This window comes from Canis aureus, chromosome 3, assembly GCF_053574225.1.
Source record: "Canis aureus isolate CA01 chromosome 3, VMU_Caureus_v.1.0, whole genome shotgun sequence".
Lineage (NCBI taxonomy): Eukaryota > Metazoa > Chordata > Mammalia > Carnivora > Canidae > Canis > Canis aureus.
Window position 1 is genome coordinate 77939216 of NC_135613.1, and position 19662 is coordinate 77958877.

Consider the following 19662-nt stretch of genomic DNA (forward strand, 5'->3'; position numbering starts at 1 on the left):
GTTTCATATTAACGGATCAGATTTATTTGACTTAAAGTTAATGGAATATGGTTTGAAACCAGTAGTGTCTCAAAACTTTATCTTAAGCCCAGAGCTTGCCGTATCTAAACCCAAAAACCTGACTCCAAGAAAAGTGCACTATCATTGCTTAAACTTGAGCACCTTATCTCTCAGAAGTTTCAATTCCTTAGAATTTCTCAGATTTTAGGTAGTTATCAGTCTTGTGAATTTTTTTGTAGATTGCCAGTGTGAATAGATTTCCAAAATCTGGCTATTCAACGGGTATTTTATTTATTTATTTTTTTTTTTTTTTTAATTTTTATTTATTTATGATAGTCACAGAGAGAGAAAGAGAGAGGCAGAGACACAGGCAGAGGGAGAAGCAGGCTCCATGCACCGGGAGCCTGATGTGGGATTCGATCCCGGGTCTCCAGGATCGCGCCCTGGGCCAAAGGCAGGCGCCAAACCGCTGCGCCACCCAGGGATCCCTCAACGGGTATTTTAGTCTTTTAGTAACTAACATGTTTAAATAACCTCAATCTTCATATCATGCAAAGGGGACTGATTCCTGCCTGCAAAGACATATGCAGGAAACCTTAGGTTCAAAGGTAGTAAGTAACGATTAGAGCAAATTGCTTGTGATGATAGAGCTGCAGCCTCCATAGTGACTTGTTTGGCTCAGGTGCTATAGGAATGAGAATCCTCAGAATTACATAGCAGAGGTGATAGGTTACCACATTACCAGAAGAATAAAAAAGTATAGAGCATGGAAGGGGTTTTATCTTACAATGAGGCAGTGTTAGTATTAAGCATTCCACATATACCAGCCTTCTTAAATTAATAGACATTCTTTACATTACTTCCTCAATGTCTCTTATCTCCCAGCTTTTTTTTTTTAAGAGGAAGACAAACCTCAAATTACAATTTTCACCCAAGCATAAACCCCCTCATTTCTTAAAGAACCTTAGAAAAAAATGTATTTGCACTATATGAGGGCTGTGGTAGAAGAATTAAATGTAGAAAGGAAAAACCAGAAAAATGGGGCCAAATCCCAGATCTGCCTTTTCAAGCATCTGATTCCCATTTTAGAAACAATGCTTTCATCTCCAGATTCAGCATGACTTTTTCTTTCCTCTGACTTGCTGCCCTTTTAATCATAAATATTTTGCACTACCAATGGAGATCTGTTGACATTTGCCCTGAGGTCCTTGCAGGGCTTTTTCAGGTCTATCATTCTTGCCATTGGATGCATTTGACTCACAGGATAGTCAACACTATTAAAAAGGCAAGTTCTCGTATTGGAGGCTGCTGCTTGCTTTTTATTTCTCACACACCTTTCTTCCATGAATCAACTCTTAATGATGGTTATTGTGGTGAATCATTTCTGTTCATTGTTTCCAAGATGCTGACAGTTCAAATGTTAGCAGTCACTAATCCGGCCCTGTCCTGCCACCCACGAGTTATCCTCACCATCCCTTCCCTAAATATAATTCCCTTTCCTTCCAAACCTGGACTTCCTCAGAGGCTAAGCTGGGAAATTACTGAATTTATTTCAGCCTCTCAGGAGGGAATGATTATGACGTCCTTGTAATGCCATTAGGAAACGCTGGCAATCCCTGATCTTTTTGATAATTTAAGCCCTAGAATTATCAAAAGTCCCAGGTTCACATCTTTCTCCTAAAATGAAAGAAATGGAGGACGCTCCAGGTTTGGTGTAATAAACTTCCTTATATTAAGAGATAACTGATCTAAGCTCCCTTTATAGTTTAGTCAGTCTTAGAATTCTGATTTTATAGGTTCTCAGAAGAGAACGCAATGATATATCAATGATCTTTTAGCATCTCTGAAAGATCTCTCTCTCTCTCTCTCTCTCTCTCTCGAAAAAGCTTCTAAGAACATTGTCAAATGACACATAGTGAACGTTGTGCTCCAGAGATATCCAGCAGGGAAGTCCTCAGAGACATCTGATTTGAGGGTTACTCCACAATTGGTCCAGTATGGATTTCTGGTATCTGTCAGTGACCCTCTAAATGAGCATCATTAAGATGGAAAGTTTTTCACAGGCCCCTGTCACACATTTTGAATTCCTTTCTTAGTTCTCTTATGGTTCTCTATAAGTGGGAGGTTAGGAGTGGATAGAGGGGGGAGAAACTCAAATTATTCTTCACCTCCTACTAGTTCAACTCCTTATAAAATCAATATCCAAACCTTATGGTAAATGAAGTCAGAAGAAACATATTTCCTTTTTTGAAATTTCTCAGAAGCAATATGCCCAGTACGTGGTGCAGGTAGGTGAAATATAAGGCTGTGGGTTCCACTTGACTGAATAAGCACAATAATCCAGTAGGTTTGCAGAAATGCATAGAAAATTTATGAACAACATTTCATTTCTTCTTGACAATGGTGAGTCGAAGTATTGATACAAAACATCTCAGGTGAGAAGTTTTAAGTGTGTGCAGTTCCCCTTTCCCCAACCTTTTCCACCACAGGTCCTGGTCAACAAATACACAGATTAGGACCCCTGCTTTCCCCACTCTGGTCTCAAGGCACCATGAGATGCCTTTCTGGAGATGATCAGCTTACATCTTTTTCTTGTTTGGTGCCATATAAAGAAAGTGTTCATTTGAATTGGGTCCATGCAATGCTCACTGCTACTTAAATGGCCTGTCATCTGGTTCGAGGGGGTTTGTGTGGCTGGTGACTGAGCTTCAATGACTAGAAGAGTCCTAAGATCCTGACTCCTAGGAAAGCATGGGAGTCAAGTCCACTCTAATTCGGATGGTTTGGAAGGCTCTGGTCTGGCTGGGGATCATGCTGGGTGCGGCTCTGCTTTGGTCAGGGTAGCATGGTGGACTTTCTTTGGTTCAGAACCTCTGCCCTCTGGCCCCACTAGGCTGTATGCATGGGTGGCCAGCCCTGGCTGGGGCGCTGCTTCAGTTGACAGTGTCCGCTGGCTGCGTGAGGCACTATTAGCTGTGGAGCGAGTGGAGGAAGAACCAGAGCGTGAGCTCCGAGATCCTGAGGAAGAGGAACTAGGTTTCACGAGACGGGCTTTTGGGGCTTCCGCATCTTCCCTGAAGAGAAAAAACAGCAAAGGTAAACTTCAATACAGGCAAGACCAAGATAGCTTCCACTATGGTTGCTTCCTTCTGAGGTTTTCCAATAAACTCCTCAAGCTGTAAACTTCACATGATCCCACTGAGGGGCAGCCCTTTAGGGGAACGGGGACTTCCCTGGTCCCTGAGACTGTATCAGGTTGGTTTGGGCAAATGGATGTTTTGTTAGACCCGAAGTCAACTCTATTACTCTGGGAAAGCAGGCACTAACCATTGAGATTGATTTGGGGTCTGTCTACATAAACCTTTTTTTTTTTTTTTTTCAAGTAGGCTCCACACCCAGCATGGAGCCCACCACCCAGCATGGAGCAGGGCTTGAACTCATGACCCTGAGATCAAGACCTGAGCTGAGATCAAGAGTAAACGACTGAGCCCACCCAGGCATCCCTAAGTAAAGCCTTTCATGGCCCATTCTTCACCTCATGGCCCTTTGTAAGTGGAAGTGAATCAGAAGTAACAAAGTTGATCTTTTTTTCTTTTTCTTTTTTTAAAGATTTTATTTATTCATGAGAGACAGAGAGAGAGAGGCAGAGACACAGGCAGAGGGAGAAGCAGGCTCCATGCAGGCAGGCTCCATGCAGGACTCGATCTCGGGACTCCAGGATCATGCCCTGGGCCCAAGGCAGGCGCTAAACCGCTGAGCCACCCAGGGATCCCCCAACGTTGATCTTTTAATTCTCAGTTGAGGACAGTTTCACAATAAAGGCAAGGTAAACCTGACCTGTCCCTAGGCTGGAACTCCTTACCTAACCAGAGTAATCCTTTGAACAGATTCATAGTTAAGAGAAAATGGGAGGGGTGCCTGGATGGCTCAGGTCCTGATATCAGGGTCCTGGGATTGAGCCCTGAATTAGGCTTCCCACTGAGTGGGGAGTCTGCTTATCCCTCTGCTTCTTCCCACCAGGCTCCTGCTGTGTCTCTCTCCCTTTCACTCTTTCTCTCCCAAATAAATTTTAAAATCTTTTTAAAAAATAATTTAAAAAGGGGAAATGGGACATTTACGTTGGCTAGTCACTATGGAGCTAGCCCAGTAAAGGAAGTCTAGTAGAAGGGATTTTGAAGGGAGGTTTACCGAATTTCATTAGGTCTCTCTTCTTCCTCATATCTCTCTTTGTCTTTCCTTCTGATTAGCAGCCATACCAAGAGGAAAATCAGCAGTGCTCCAGCCACCATGCCTGTCACTGCTCCTGCAACCATGCCGATGCTTTGTACATCTATTTTCTCAGAAACAAAAACAGAGGGAAAAACCAAACATAAGCTAAGGAAATACATGAATTTAAAAAACATAAGCCCTGGCACGCCTGGCCAGCTTAGTAGGTGAAACATGTGATTCTTCATCTCAATAATTCTTGATTTGGGGGTTGTGAGTTTGAGGCCCACATTGGAAATAGACTTTACTTAAAACAACAAACAAAAACATAAGCACCAGACAAGATGAGTATTTCCAGATCTTTGTTTTTGAGTTTCCTATTTACTCTTGGTGTATGACTAACCTTCTTGATATTGAAAGGTAGCAGATTATACTACCCCCAAAGTATGCCTCTTTACCATTAGGACAATTTTACACTGATTTTTTTGAAGGAGTTTCCACCCAGTGTAGGGCTTGAACCCATAACCCTGAGATCAAGAGTCTATCCTCTGCTGACTAAGCCAGCCAGGTGCCCCCTTAAGCTGATTATCTTTGAGACACAGCAGACCCAGGAGAAGTTCTAAAAATAAAGTTGGCCTTTTATAAGGGAAATTTAAATTTACATTTATAAAGGACATCTCCATTTGGTCCCCTCCTGGATATAATAAATTTCTTTAGGGAGCTGACAAGTTCACACATGTTCCTAAATACAGAGTTAGCCACAAGAGTGGAAAGGTCATTGCAACTACTGAACTTACCTTATTGATAGCCGTGTCCTTCTGGAAATAAAAGCTTTTACCCTGACCTTACTCTTATTTGTGACTAAAGTGTTTTACACGGAACTATCAATGCAAAGGCGAGAACAAGCCCTTGGGATACTTACACCGTACAGTCACTCGCACCACACAGCTTTCCTTCCCAGCCTCATTGCCTGCTGTACACTGGTAGAGCCCAGAGGAGGACATGGTGAGATTGTGCAGCAGAACGCGTCCAGGGTTATTGTAGTCTATACAAGCAGAAGGAATGATTGTAATCCCCTTAGTGACAAATAAAGTTTATTGTTTACTTTATTGCATCATTGACCTAAGATTCTCAAATACTGTTTGGTAAGAATGAGATGATAGATTTTTTCAGAATGTGGAAAGGTGAACATTCTTTTAAATTGCACATCCTCTGAATACCTACCATTTACATCTACATGGATGGAACTGGAGGGTATTATGCTGAGTGAAATTAAGTCAATTGGAGAAAGACAATTATCATGAGGTCTCAGTCATATGTGTGGAATATAAGAAATAGTGAAAGGGACCATAAACGAAAGGAGGGAAACTGAGTGGGGAAAGTTAGAGAGGAAGACAAACCATGAGAGACTCCTAACTCTGGGAAACAAACAAAGGGGTGTGGAAGGGGAGGTGGGTGGGGGATGGGGTGACTAGGTGACGGGCACTGAGGAGGGCACTTGATGGGATGAGCACTGGGTGTCATGCTATATGTTGGCAAATTGAACTTAAATAAAATTTATGAAGAGTCTTACAAAAAAATCGCACATCCTCAAGAGTTACAAAAGACTGAATGGGTAAGGGATAGTGAGCACAATAATAAGATATCATGGGTATGTGGTACATTTCCCCCTCACTTCTTTTGCCACTTTTATGTGCCATTTGAGGGAAGAAAAGATGGATGAAAAAATAGAAGCTCAAAGAGGTTCAGCAGTGTGTTCAAGGTCACTGGTAAGTTGCTGACAAAACCAGATTTAGAACCCATGGCTAGAGTACCATTCTGTTGCCTCAGCAGACTGGTGGAAGGATGACCTACCAATCCTAGACTTGGGAGGGAGATGCTCATCCTCTCCCTCCTTCTCCCGGATCCGCTGCCAGTAATACATGATGGGCTTTGTGCCAGAGGCTGACTCACACTGCAGAGTCACGTCACTTCCTTCTGTCAGCTCTCCTTCCAACTCACATTTGGGCTTTGATGGTCTCACTGGCAAAAAGAAAAAGCTTCAAGAATTGCCAAACACCAGATTCAGTGGAAGAGCTATGTGGTGTTGAGTTGTTTCTCTAGCCATCTGTTATGGTCAACTTCTGAGTGGGGGGATTCAGTGACCTTTTGCTACGTAACCATGCTTTATGCCACCCCCAGAAGTACACCCACCTCCATCCCCTGCACACACACACCCCCAATTCCAGCTGCTTCCAGTGGCACTACTGTAATTTTCAGAGGCTGCCCCAGAAACTCTCTCGTCACTTCTCAAAGAAGACACTGTTATTTAATTGGAAATTTTATGACAGTTGAGTGTGATTTTACTAATACTGAAACAGGGATAGAAGTCCACTAACTCAGAAGCAATTAAATACAACTTAGTAGCTCTTGCTGCCAGAAATGGAGTTGAATCGTATTTGAGAGATGTCAGGTAAATATAAGAATATCACTTAAACATTAGAGGAGATTTAAATTTTGAAAATGGTCTATGATGGAAAATTGTGATTATTCATTCTTCTTTTATTATGTATAGAATATAGAACATACTTCTTCCCAGGGAACTGGACTAGGTGATCTCTGAATGCATAATACAGGGTATTAAACAAAGTTATGTACCACCATGATGCATTTGGCTATTCCTCGCAGAGACCGTATTAATAAGATGGAGGCATTTACCTTGGAACACTCTAGCTTACCTAAGACTTTTAAGATGACATGGCTCCACACATAGCGCCCTGAATTTTTCACCTTGCAGCTGTACCGCCCCTCATCACTGGGCTTCAGAGGCTCAATCTGCAGGGAAGCATCTCCTGCCAGGAAATTGGAAGCAAAGGCCACTCGGCCCTTCTGTTCCTCAGTCAAGTTACTGTAGACATGACGGCTGGAGTAAGTGATCACCTGTGGAATAGACCAAGTGGCTCTCAGCCTTCATCTTTTGATGATGTCAAGATAAGGAAAGGGAATACTGCTAATGGAACAAAGCAGTCAAGCCCAGGGCTGATTCTCAGGGTCAAGAGACCTCTGATCTAAATAAAGTTAAAAGCACAATATGTTTGGGCTTGGGCCTTGCTTCTTCCCAAGCTAACACCTCTTATTTGGGTAGTGTTTTAATTACATAGCAGTAACCATTTCATTAAATGCTCAGAAGCACTTCATTTCATAGGTAAGGAATTTTACATTTGAATTACATGTTCAATCAAGTTCACATAACAGTCATGGAAGGAAGGGAATGCACAATAAAGGCATATAATGGTACGAAGAGTTGGCTGTGAGATTTGGTAGAAAAGGATAGGGAGGAGGGAGGAGACTTCCCTTTCCCTTGCATACCTTTTTTTTTTTTTTCTTTTTTTTTGAGAGAGAGTGAGAGACAGCACAAGTGGGCTCTACACCCAGCCCAGCGTAGAGACCAACACAGGGTTCAATCCCCCCCACCTTGAGATCATGACCTGAGCCAAAATCAAGAGTTGGACACTCACCGGCTGAACCACCCAGGGCACCCCTCCCCTGCGTACCCTTTCTGACTTTTTTAATTTCCTTCCACCTGTATATGACCTATTCAAAATACACTACATTCCTTTTGCTCAGCACTTTTACATCTAGTTTATTTATCACATAATGTTTTTGCAAGTTAAGTAATTCCTCCCCTTCTCTGTGGTTTCACTTCCCGTGATGTCAGTTACCCAGGGTCTGGAAGCAGATGATCCTCCTTCTGCCATACTGTCAGAAGGCCAATAGTAGTCTAACACTGTATCACAGTGCCGTGTCATCCCCCTGACTGTCTCATTGCGGAGGCACTGTATCATCTCACATCATCACAAGAGGAGTGGGTATGGTACAATAGGATTTTGAAAGGAGAGAAAAACTGCATTCACAGAACATTTAAATTATTATCGTTAATTTTTTACTGTGCCTAATTTATAAATTAAACATTACCATAGATGTATATGGATAGGAAGAAACATATATAGGATCGTATATAAGATTTGGTACTATTCATGGTTACAGGTATCCAGGGGAGGGGGAGGTTGGAACATACCCTGCACAGATAGGAAGGGAATACTGTAGTCATTATCCCCATTTCACAGATAAATAGCATAACTGGGATTTGAAAATAACCATCTAAAACCATTTAGTTCATTGTCCTGGTACACCAGTTACCTCTCTCCCACTTCCTGTGGCCATCTGCATTCATTTTACTGCTAATTAAGTACTCTTCCAGAAAGTTTGGAAATGAAGGTGGGAAGTGACACTGTAAAATCCACCTGCTTTGTTCTTACAAAAGTTTAGAGCCCAGCCAAAGGGACCGGAGAGTTAAAGAATAGAAGTCAATGCTTAAAATTGGAGTCTGATACTGAGGACTTCATTATTGGGCTTTCCTTTGGGCGGCTTCACTGCCAACTAGTAAGAGGAAGTCGGGGGAGAAAATTACATCCCTTCCTACCATAAAATACACATGAGCATCATGTCTTTATTTTTCCAGGTAGAGACACCAAAGTCTAAAAATCCTGGGGTGGCTGGTTGGCTCAATGGGTAGAGCATGTGACTCTTGATCCTGAGGGTTGTGAGTTCAAGCCCCACATTGGGCATTGAGCCTACTTAAAAATCATAATAATCTTAAATTTTAGTGAAATTCCATCTGCCTGCATCACAGCCGATAGTTCTTGAATCCTTTCCTGGTTCTGTTTGTCCATCACCTCGGTAGGTCCTGTCAGTCACAAAAACCATGCTGATCTAGTCCACCAAGACTTCAAGCTATACAACTTCAGCTTTGCCCTTTCTGCCACTCAGCGTGCTCTTAAACTCATTTTTTTTTTATTTTTTTTTCATTTTATTTTTTTAAAAGATTTTATTTATTTATTTGAAAACTCATTTGATTTTAAGTGTCAGCAGACATGAGGCTACTCAGATGAGTAAAACCCTCTTCCTGTCTTCAAGTAATTTATCATCTAATGGGATTTTTTTTTTTTTTTTTTTTTTTTTTTAAAGATTTTATTTATTTATTCATGATAGTCACAGAGAGAGAGAGAGAGGCTCAGAGACACAGGCAGAGGGAGAAGCAGGCTCCGTGCACCAGGAGCCCGACGTGGGATTCGATCCCGGGTCTCCAGGATCGCGCCCTGGGCCAAAGGCAGGCGCCAAACCGCTGCGCCACCCAGGGATCCCATCTAATGGGATTAACAAGTAGAGAAGTACAAACATAGAAAAAGGATTAATTACTTGAAATAGTATCAGGGAGCAATGTCCCAGAAAAGTTGGAGGCATTTGTGCTAGGCTTTGAAAGATAAGCAGACTAAATGAGAGATAATGGAGTCAGGGAGAAGAGGGCTGCAGGGAACATTCCAGATACATGCAAGGACACTACATGCAAGCATACAGGAGTCTCCTCAGCACATTTCTGGCTGCAGCTGTTCAAACTGGTTGCATCAACTCAAGTCAAACCCATCCTCAATCACGTGACACCCTGCAACCATACATCAAATGCTTTCCTGACAATATTTGAGGCCATCCAATAAAATGCCCAACAATTCTCTCTCCATTATATCAAAACTCTTCAGTAGAATCCGTTTGCCATCACCACCTTTCTGAAAAATGTGTTTTTTCCTTTCTCTGCATGCTCTTTTTCATCAGCAAATATTTATTGAGCTCACATTCCAGGGTACTGTGCCGGATGCCGGAAAAGAAGCAGGAATAAGACAGCTCCTACATTGAGGACCTCACAGTCTTGGGGTGGGTGGGGGTGGGGGATGAATATGGAGGTGGGGGAAAAGTAAGAGAAAAATAAAAGACACTGTAGCTGATAATAAGTTTAAGACATTTTCAGATTTCAGCTTTGCCCACTTATTTCAACCAGCACCACTACTGTGATAATTCTCATATCTTTATCTCTATCCCAACATAGTTTTGACCTCCGGTTTCATATTTCCAACTGCCTGGCTGCTGTGAATTTCTGCCCTCTCCAGTCTACCTTACATAACAATATAAGTGGATGCCAAGTTAATACATCAGCTCTTTTCCAGCTCAAAACCCTACAGTGGCTTCCTGCCACCTCTGAATGATGGCCAGATTCAGTCTCTAGTCCTCACAGTGACTTTTACATTACCTTCCCAGTCTCTTTTCCTCTTTTGTCCACCTCCCATACCTGGGTACCATCAGATAATACTGTTTCCCCTTCTTTAATATGATTCATGCTTTCTTGTACTCAGTGACTCTGCCCACTGCATTTTTCCATGGAGAAACTCTCCACGTGAAGAATTCCTATTTATTCTTTCAGGGCACCTGGGTAGTTCAGTCGGTTAAGCATCCGACTCTTGAGTTTGGCTCAGGTCATGATCTTAGGACACAGCTCTGCATTGGGCTCTCCACTCAGTGGATAGTCTGCTTGAGATTCTCTCCCTCTGCCCCTCACCCTACTCACATCCTTTCCCTCTCTCTCTCTCTCTCAAATAAATAATTTTTTTTAAAGGAATGCCCTTTCATTCTTTAAAATCCAAAATCAGTGTTAATTTCTCATGAAACCCTCCCTGATGACACTCAAATGGCCTTTTTTTTTTCTCTCACCCATAGCATCTCCTTGTAGCATTTTTATGTGAAGAGAAATGGTGAAAGACTTGGATTCATAGGTTGCTAGATCCCCTTCCTATAATGCTTAGTGTTGTCCAGAAATCTATGGGGCCATTCTGGTTTTATATGTCTATCACCCTTAATGATCTTGGCTAAGCTATGTTGCAAGTCTGCCATCCTTTCTTTTCTTTTCCTTTTCTTTCTTCTTTCTTCTTTCTTCTTTCTTTTCTTTTCTTTCTTCTTTCTTTCTTTCTTTCTTTCTTTCTTTCTTTCTTTCTTTCTTTCTTTCAATACTTTATTTATTTATTCATGAGAGACATAGAGAGAGAGAGAGAGAGGCAGAGACACAGGCAGAGGGAGAAGCAGGCTCCATGCCGGTAGCCCAACAGGGAACTCAATCCTGGGACTCCAGGATCACGCCCTGGGCCAAAGGCAGGTGCTGAACGGCTGAGCCACCCAGGGATTCCCTGCAATCCTTTCTTGAATACACATTTACTGAAGATTACTGAAAACATACTCTGTGCTTAGCACTGTGCTAGAGATGATACCAATACAAAGAAAACTGTTCTATGAAAGTGTTGAGGACCAGGACATTAAACCCCAGAATATGCCACTTTGCATGTGCATAAGAATTAATTTCAGGGGCTCCTCGGTGGCTCAATAGATTAAGTGTCTGCCTTCGGCTCAGGTCATGATAGAGCTCCACCACGTCAGAGCTGCTCAGCAGGGAGTCTGCTTCTCCCTTTCCCTCTGCCCCTCCACCCTGGTTGTGCTCTCTGTCTCTCTCACTCTCTCTGTCTCTTAAATAAATAAAATGTAAAATAAATAAATAAATAAATAAATAAATAAATAAATAAATAAAATGTTAAAAAAATTAACATACTAAATGAATTTGAATTCCTAAAGTCCCTTGACTTAAAAGCAGGGCCTTCCAAAACAATTTAAGTGTCGTAAATCCCCTCCTGAGAATGACTCTAATCTTCTCTTCTGGGAGACCAGAACTCTATACTACACCCAGACAGACAAGGTCACAAGCTAACATATCTCCCATCTGTTCTTCAAAGGGCCTGTTTATCTTCTTCAAAAGTCATTTGTTTTTCACTAAGTGTCCTTCTTCCTCCTCCCTTTCCCCTACTAAGTTGGGTATATAGTCCAAATACTAACCACCCCTTGGAGTTACTCATTTGTGGGTTCTTACTCCCACATGTTACGTACATGGTATACAGAAGTTGATAAACTTGTTTTTCTCCTGTTAATCTGTCCCTTTGGTGTACACCCAAAACTAACATGTCAATTATATCTCAGCAAAAAATTTTAAAAATTTTTAAAGATTTTTAAAATTTATTTATTCATGAGAGACACAGAGAAAGGGGGGGCAGAGTCACAAACAGAGGGAGAAGGAGGCTCCATGCAGAGGGCCTGAGGTGGGACTCGATCCAGGGACTCCAGGATCACCCCCGGGGCTGAAGGTGGTGCTAAAGCACTGAGCCACCTGGGTTGCCCTAAAATATTTTTTTTTTTTTTAAAGAGAGAAAACCAACCAACAAACCAATAAAAATTGTCTTTTACTGGCCTAATTTATAGTGCCCCAGCTGGAAAACCTAGGAGGGGAAAGGGGAAAAGATTTTTTCCCCGTCTCCTTTAGTTTCAAAGGACAACTTAAAAAAAAAAAAAAGTTAAAACTATGGCCTTCACATACATAGAAAATAAGCATATGTCAAAGATTTTATTTAACCCATTAATAAATGATGGAAACAGAAAGATTTTACAACAGGTTCAAATGAGAATCGGAAAATATTTGTAGTCTCTTTTGGACAAAATTCATTTGTATCTCTATCCACAGGAACCACTGAGGTGCTATGAATAGGAAACAGGGATGTCACTATGGGCATTCCACAAGTTAATTTCTATTTCTGTGGAAATTAATCTCATCTCCTGAAAATTTGGAGTCTAAGCTTGAAGATGATGGTTAGGAGGGACCTCCCTATGGTATACTATGTGTGCAGAGGTGAAAGCAAGTGTTCAGGCTGGGGTAGGGAGAAACCATTGGTAGGACAGTAAGGGGAATTAGATCCCTTGAAGGCTATTCACTTCTGCTCCCACCCCTTTACTGCTCCCTCCCTCAGCAGGTGGTTTCACAGTTCAACTCTCTGGGTCTCTAAATTAGAATACCTACAGGCCTACTAAGAAGAGCGTGGGGGAGTGTTTCCTTCTGACTAGGATGAGGAGTGATGGAAATGGGAACTAGCTTCACTGGGACAACACCACCAGCTGCTTCACGAGGCTATGATGAACTCTTTGGAGACATTTTACAGCAAATTGGTAAGCACGGCCAGTTAGAGAATATTTAGGAAAGAGAATAGAAGGTAGGAGAAGGAGTGATCTATCCACATCCATCCAGAGAGTGAAGGAAAAGCTGAATTTGAATGCTGACCTAAGGAGACCCAAGATGGGTCATTTATTCAACAAATCCTGAGGCTCCACAATTTGCCAGCACCTGTGGCAGGTACTTGGAAGATCTCAGTGAACACAGCACGTGAAAATCCCAACCCTTGGGGATCACATGTTCTAGTGGCAGGAAAGACATGAAAGAACACTGGACAATACTGTGAAACTAATAGAGCAGGGAAGGCGGTTGTAGGCCAAGGGGACAGACTGCTATTTAAATGAGGTGGCCAAAGTAGACCTTACTGGAAGGAGACATGAGGGTTAACACATGAAGGAGACCCAGAATTAGCCCGGGAGCTATGTAGGGGAAGGAGTTGTAGGCAGAGAAAAGAGCCAAGGCAGAGACCCTAAGGTGCAAGCATGCCTTGGCATGTTCGAGAAATGGCAAAGAGGCCAGGTAGCTGGAACAGGCCAGGGGAATAGTAAATGAGGTCAGGCAGGGGAGCCACACCCTGCAAGGCCTCTGGTCCATTGTAAAGATGATGGCTTTTGCTCTGCAGGAAGGGGGGTTGGCTATTATAGGATTTTGAGCAGAAGAATATCATGATATGATTTGGTTTTGCGAATAGGCATAGGAGGCCAAGAATGGAAACAGGAAAACCAGTTAAGAGTCTTTTGGAGTCAGGGCGCCTGGGTGGCTCAGTTGGATAAGTGTCTGCCTTTGACTCAGGTCATGATGTCAGGGTCCTGACTCAGGTCATGATCTCAGGGTCCTGGGATGGAGCCCTGTATTAGGCTCCCTGCTCAGCAGGGAGTCTGCTTCTCCCTCTGCCCCTCCCCACCTGTGCTCATGCATTCTCTCTCTCTCTCTCTCTCTCAACTAAATTAATAAAATCAGGACGCCTCGGTGGCTTGGTTGTTGAGCGTCTGCCTTTGGCTCAGGGCCAGATCCCAGATTCCTGGGATCCAGTCCCTCATTGGTCCCACTTGCATGGAGCCTGCTTCTCCTCCCTCTGCCTGTGTCCTGGCCTCTCTCTCTCTGGGTCTCTCATGAATAAGTAAATAAAATATTTAAAAATTAATTAATTGATTGATTGATTGATTAATTAACTAATAAAATCCTTTTAAAAAGAGTCTACTGGAGTCAAGATCCAGGCAACAGATGCACACCGTCTCCAGGGTGGTAGCAGTGGAAGTGAGAAGAGGTGATCAGAGTATTTTGAAGGTTCTCTCACTAAACTAACCACCTTATTTAAATGTGTATTTATGGTATGACAGAAATAGAGGAGGCCAGGACCACTCTCAGGTTTTTTGCCGTTACCCCATGAAAAGAGTGAATGGCTATCAACCAAGAGAGAGGAGAGGGGGCAGAGAAGGTTTGAAGTCAGAGTGTGCAGGGTGAGGGGAATCGGGAGTTTTGTTTTGAACTTACTACATTCGAGAGACCTGTTTGACACCCAAAGGAGGCATGGGGTAAAGCAGTTGCATATAAATGTGTTGGATTTTCAGGGGGAGGCCTAGAAATACGCATTGGGGATTTCTAAGCGTGGGGATGGTATTTAAAGACATGAGACCAGATAAGATCCCTGAGGGCACAAATATAGAGATTTTTAAAAGGAGGGGAAAATAAGGCTTTCCAAATAGTGGGTATCTAAACACAAAGATTAGAATTCATTAAAATACCACCAACCTCAGAGTAAAATTGATGACTGTCCTATCTCTTTAGCTGACTATTCAAGTCCAGCCTTTGCTCACATTCCCAGTCTTGCCCCTGATGGCAACTCTTCCTCCTACCCTCTCTTTCACAAAGACTCAGTGAGGAAACCCTGAAGCCACCTGCTGAGGAAGGAGGCAGTGGGGAAGTGGGGGCCAGGGGAACAGCCTTGAAGAGGTCTGATTACACTCATTATCCTCCTGATTGAGGATCTCCCCCAAACCCAGCCTGAACACTTGTTCCCCAACCCCACATACCATAGAGAGATCCCAATGGAATGTCATCCTCATGCAGAGGAATATCCTGGAAAGTACAGGAAATACACGATTTCAGTCAAACGTCCAGTGCTTACTCCCAGACAAAAATTTTGTCTTGAATTTCTGCATTCTTTTCAAGAGAAGCTGTAAGTTATGGGGGAGTAGGTGCAGGGAAAGAAAGGGATTTAGCTTTAGGAATTAAGGGTTTAGATCCCAGCTCTGAAATCTGTCTTGGGCAAGGGCTTTCAAAGTCTAAAAGGCATAGAGCTCAAGTTTTCTGGGGCCAAGTTTGAGATCCAATTTTCCTCATGCATTAAAAGAAAATTAGGACAAATCTTAGCTACTGACTTCACAGGCTTCTAGTAAGAATTTTAAGAGCAGAAATCTGCGAAAGGACATCATTCCTTTGCTTGCTTAACCATTCAGTGACTACTCTGTGCCAAGCACAGTCCTTGGCTCTGGGCTTAGGAAAATATGCATCAAGCCTCAAAATGAAAATCCATCAACACAATGCAATACTTTCAGGGCAGGGATTTCTGTTTTTATTTAACAAACACGTATGAGGTATTTATTTTGTGCAAAGCACTGTTTTAAATACTTCAAAAGTATTAACCCCTTGCATTAAACAGAAAAATACCAAGGCAGTGAAAAATTCATAAGATTAAGGAGATTAAGGAGTGGGTCTCCCCAACAAATTGCTTAGACTTAAGGGCATTCTTTTGTTTCATAAATATTTAGAGAGGGCCTTCGATGAGGTGGGAACATAGATCCTACTTTGAAATTGGGGCAGCTGCAGTCTATCCTGCTCAAGTGGGATCATTCTTTTGGACTCTCCTGTGTTCACTGATTCATAACTGTATTTCCCATGGAGACTGGGCATCCCAGGAGAGAGTTCTTAGGGCCAGAGAGAGGTTTCTTTCTTATCCCTTAAACTGCAACCAGCTTCCTGTTCCAGGGTGTGGCCAGTGATGTGGAGAACAAAGGCAAAAGAAATGTAGATAAAATTAAATCTCCTTACAACTTGGAGCCCGGGACAAAGACTTGAGACCCGCAGAGTAAGACATTCCTCCAGCTACTCACAACTGTCTTAATGGTAATAACTTGCTAGAGGCTGAAAAGCAACCTTAGCTTGATAATAGCCAGATCTCCAGGATCCTGTTAAGTCTTTAACATGAAAATCCTTTCGGAAACCTTTATCTCTGACCCTCTCCATCTGAAAGTATACAATCGGGGCCCCTGGGTGGCTCCCTACAGGGAGCCTGCTTCTCCCTCTGCCTTTGTCTCTGCCTCTCTCTGTGTGTCCCTCATGAATAAATAAATAAAATCTTTTAAAAAATAAAAAAATTAAAGTATACATACAGTCAATCGCTCCTCACAATCCCAGGGTCCTATCCCTGTGCTTTAATAAAAGCCACCTTTTTTTTTTTTTGGCACCGAAAAACATCTCAAGAATTATTATTATTTTTTAAGTAGTTTCCATGCCCCGCATGGAGCCCCAAGTTCTTTCTTGACTGCTCACTCCCGGACCGCACATCACATCCTATCAGCCAGCACCACGTCTGAGGAATTTCTTTGTCCTACACCTCACTGCTTTTTGTTTTTCTCCCAATCAGATAAAACCTATTAACTCTGACCCAGAAAAAAACAAAAAAAAAAGGTACATATTATTTTGCAAATAATTTGATAGGGTTCCTAGCATCCAGTTAGGGCTCTGTACTTTAGAGACTCAGACCAGGAAGAGCCAGGGTCCCAGCCCTTCTGATACAGTAACTTGTTTGTTTTAAAAGTTTGCAGGATGTTCATGGCCACACATCCTGTTTCTTGCGTAAAAAGGCTAGGTTTCTTGGGGCGGTGGAAGGAGCTGCCAGAGAAATGCCAACTCACTGGGACAATAAGGAAATATATTAGCAACAGAAAGAAAACAAAAACAAAAACAAAAAAACCTGGAAGCTTTAGAGCTTACGTGCTCTTAAGACTGAAAGTGGGAGACTGATGTTTGGAGGTAGGACAAGTAAGATGGGAATGCCTAACAGGTACTCAACTAAGGTTACTTTCTTTCTGACTTTTTCATATTACCTCCCAGGTTCATAATCTCTATGAGGAAGTTAGTCTGCTTCCTAGGAAGAATGAAGAGATTCTAAACCTAGAAATCAGTAAAAAGCTGGGGATTTGTTTTTAAATTTTTATCTTAAGTAAACTATGCCACACATGGGGCTCAAACTCACAAGCTCAGAGATCAAGCGTCGCATGATCTACCGACTGAGCCAGCCAGGCATCCTAAAAGTCAGGTCATTTCTTAGGAATTTGGGGGTTTTGTAGGATTTGGGAAGTTGATGAACCTTTTTAGTCTAGGGGATTTCTTTCTTGTTCATGTTAATATTTGGGTTAACACCAGGAAATACTTTTGTTTTGAAAGCCACACTTGACGTTGGAGAGACTTAGTAGGTGTGGTCCACAGTAGACTCTGGCTGCTTTAAGTATACTACACTAGGAGCTTTCAAACTTTGAACAGACTCACATCAAGAAATACTTTTTTCAGGATGCCTGGGCGGCTCAGTGGTTGAGCATCTGCCTTCTTCGGCTCAGGTCCTGATCCCGGTATCCTGGGATCAAGTCCCGCATCAGGCTCCCCACAGGGAGCCTGCTTCTGCCTCTGTCTGTGTCTCTGCCTCTGTGTCTCTCATGAATAAATAAATAAAAGCTTAAAAAAAAAAAAAAAAAAAAACCTTTTCCACCATGACCCAGCACACACAGAGTTTACACATACAACTAAGCATAAATTTCATGAAATAGCATATGTGCAATACACTCTGATATTTTCCGGTCTGTGTTAAAAAAAAAAAAAAAGTCTGCTGGCTTAGAAACCATTACTGGGTCCTGATATTGAAAAACGCTGCCCCAGGACACAGTGATTGCGAGTGAGCTGGCAGGGTAGTCAACTGGTTTACATTCAAATGGGAGCCCCTCTGCTCTGCACCTTTGGTCTGTTAATTAACCTTTCCAAACCTCAAGTTCCTCAATTGTAAAATGGAGGTAAGCCACTTCATAGAGTTTTTGTGGGAATGAGATAGTAAGCACTCAAGATCACTTTTAGTAGGCTGGTTCTAGGTTCGTGAGAGCCCTTAAGATTACCAAAACTGTCCAGCCCAGTATTCAGAGAATATTAGTCATTTCATACATTTGTGTGTGTGTGTGTGTGTGTGTGTGTGTTTAAGATTTTATTTATTTAGAGGCACCTGGGTGGCTCAGTGGTTGAGCATCTGCCTTTGGCTCAGGTTGTGATCCCATGATCCTGGGATCAAGTCCTGCATCAGGCTCCCCATAGGGAGCCTGCTTTTCCCTCTGCCTACGTCTCTGCTTCTCCCTCTGCCTACATCTCTGCTTCTCTCTGTGTGTGTCTCTCATGAGTAAATAAATAAAATCTTAAAAAAAAAAGATTTTATTTATTTAACACACACAGAGAGAGAGAGAGAGAGGCAGAGACACAGGCAGAAGGAGAAGCAGGCTCCATGCAGGGAGCCCCAGGTGGGACTCGATCCGGGGTCTCCAGGATCATGCCCTGGGCTGAAGGCGGCGCTAAATCGCTGAGCCACCCGGGCTGCCTTTTTTTTTTTTTTCTTTTTTTTCTTTTTTAAAGATTTTACATTTCATACATTTGTATAGCAAAGCTGCCCTATCTGAAAACCTGCGTCTGCTTTCCATCACCTGGGCACACTGTGGACTCAAGCTCAGCCCTCTGAAGGTGGCACCTAAGGCCAGCGCAGCCTGGCCTATGCCTCATCTTTGGTCTCAGTCCTTGCATCTCTGAATAGCCTTGTACCCAAACTCCATGTCCCTTGATTCTGAACAACACCCTCTGATGTGCCTTTGCCTTGGATCATGCAGCCTTCTCCTTTTGAAATGCCTCTCTTTTATTTTTGCTTAAACAACACCTGCACAGGCCTCAGGCTCAAGCTCAAGCAAGCTCAAGCTCAAGGGCTACCTTCTATGTATTATAGCCTTTCCTGGGTCCCCGTGTAGAATCACTGACTTCCTCCTGCGAGCCTCAACCCTTTGGACTTATCTCCACCACAGCACTTAGTCATTGAGGCGGAACTGACTCTCGAGTGCTTTTCTCCTTTTTCCCCCAAATCCTGTCCCATTATTTAATGAAGAAAAAAGAGTGGGAGGATTGGGGGGGGGGCGGGGGGAAAGACAACTAAGGAAAGTATTTAACATCTTTGGAAAGCAGACATTGCACAACTCCAAAATAATCTTACTATAATTAAATAGCCATTACCTAATATGAACATTTCACACCCACTTAGGACACAGGCTGGGGCTCAGTTACAGCCTTGGAATTTGGCGCAGTTTTTTTCAGACATACACTGGATATCAGATACGTGTGTGTCTCTTTGTTTTAGTGTGGCTTTAATTCTAGAAAATGTGGAGCTGAGACTAAGCCCTTGTTGGGGTGTGATGGGAGAACGGTGAACATAAATTTAATCCTTTTGCATACAAACAGAAATATGAAGT

At 42.6% G+C, this 19662-nt stretch overlaps 1 protein-coding gene across 1 annotated transcript in view; it reads right to left on the reverse strand.

The window, feature by feature from the left end:
* Positions 1-2348: 2348 nt before the first annotated feature.
* CLMP (CXADR like cell adhesion molecule) overlaps positions 2349-19662 on the reverse strand; it is a 96343-nt gene continuing 79029 nt past the window's right edge. Inside the window, 6 exon segments of the mRNA XM_077893922.1 lie at positions 2349-2824; positions 2827-3074; positions 4189-4330; positions 5129-5251; positions 6061-6228; positions 6924-7125. Of these exon segments, the coding sequence (XP_077750048.1) occupies positions 2742-2824; positions 2827-3074; positions 4189-4330; positions 5129-5251; positions 6061-6228; positions 6924-7125 (966 nt within the window). The 3' untranslated portion in view covers positions 2349-2741.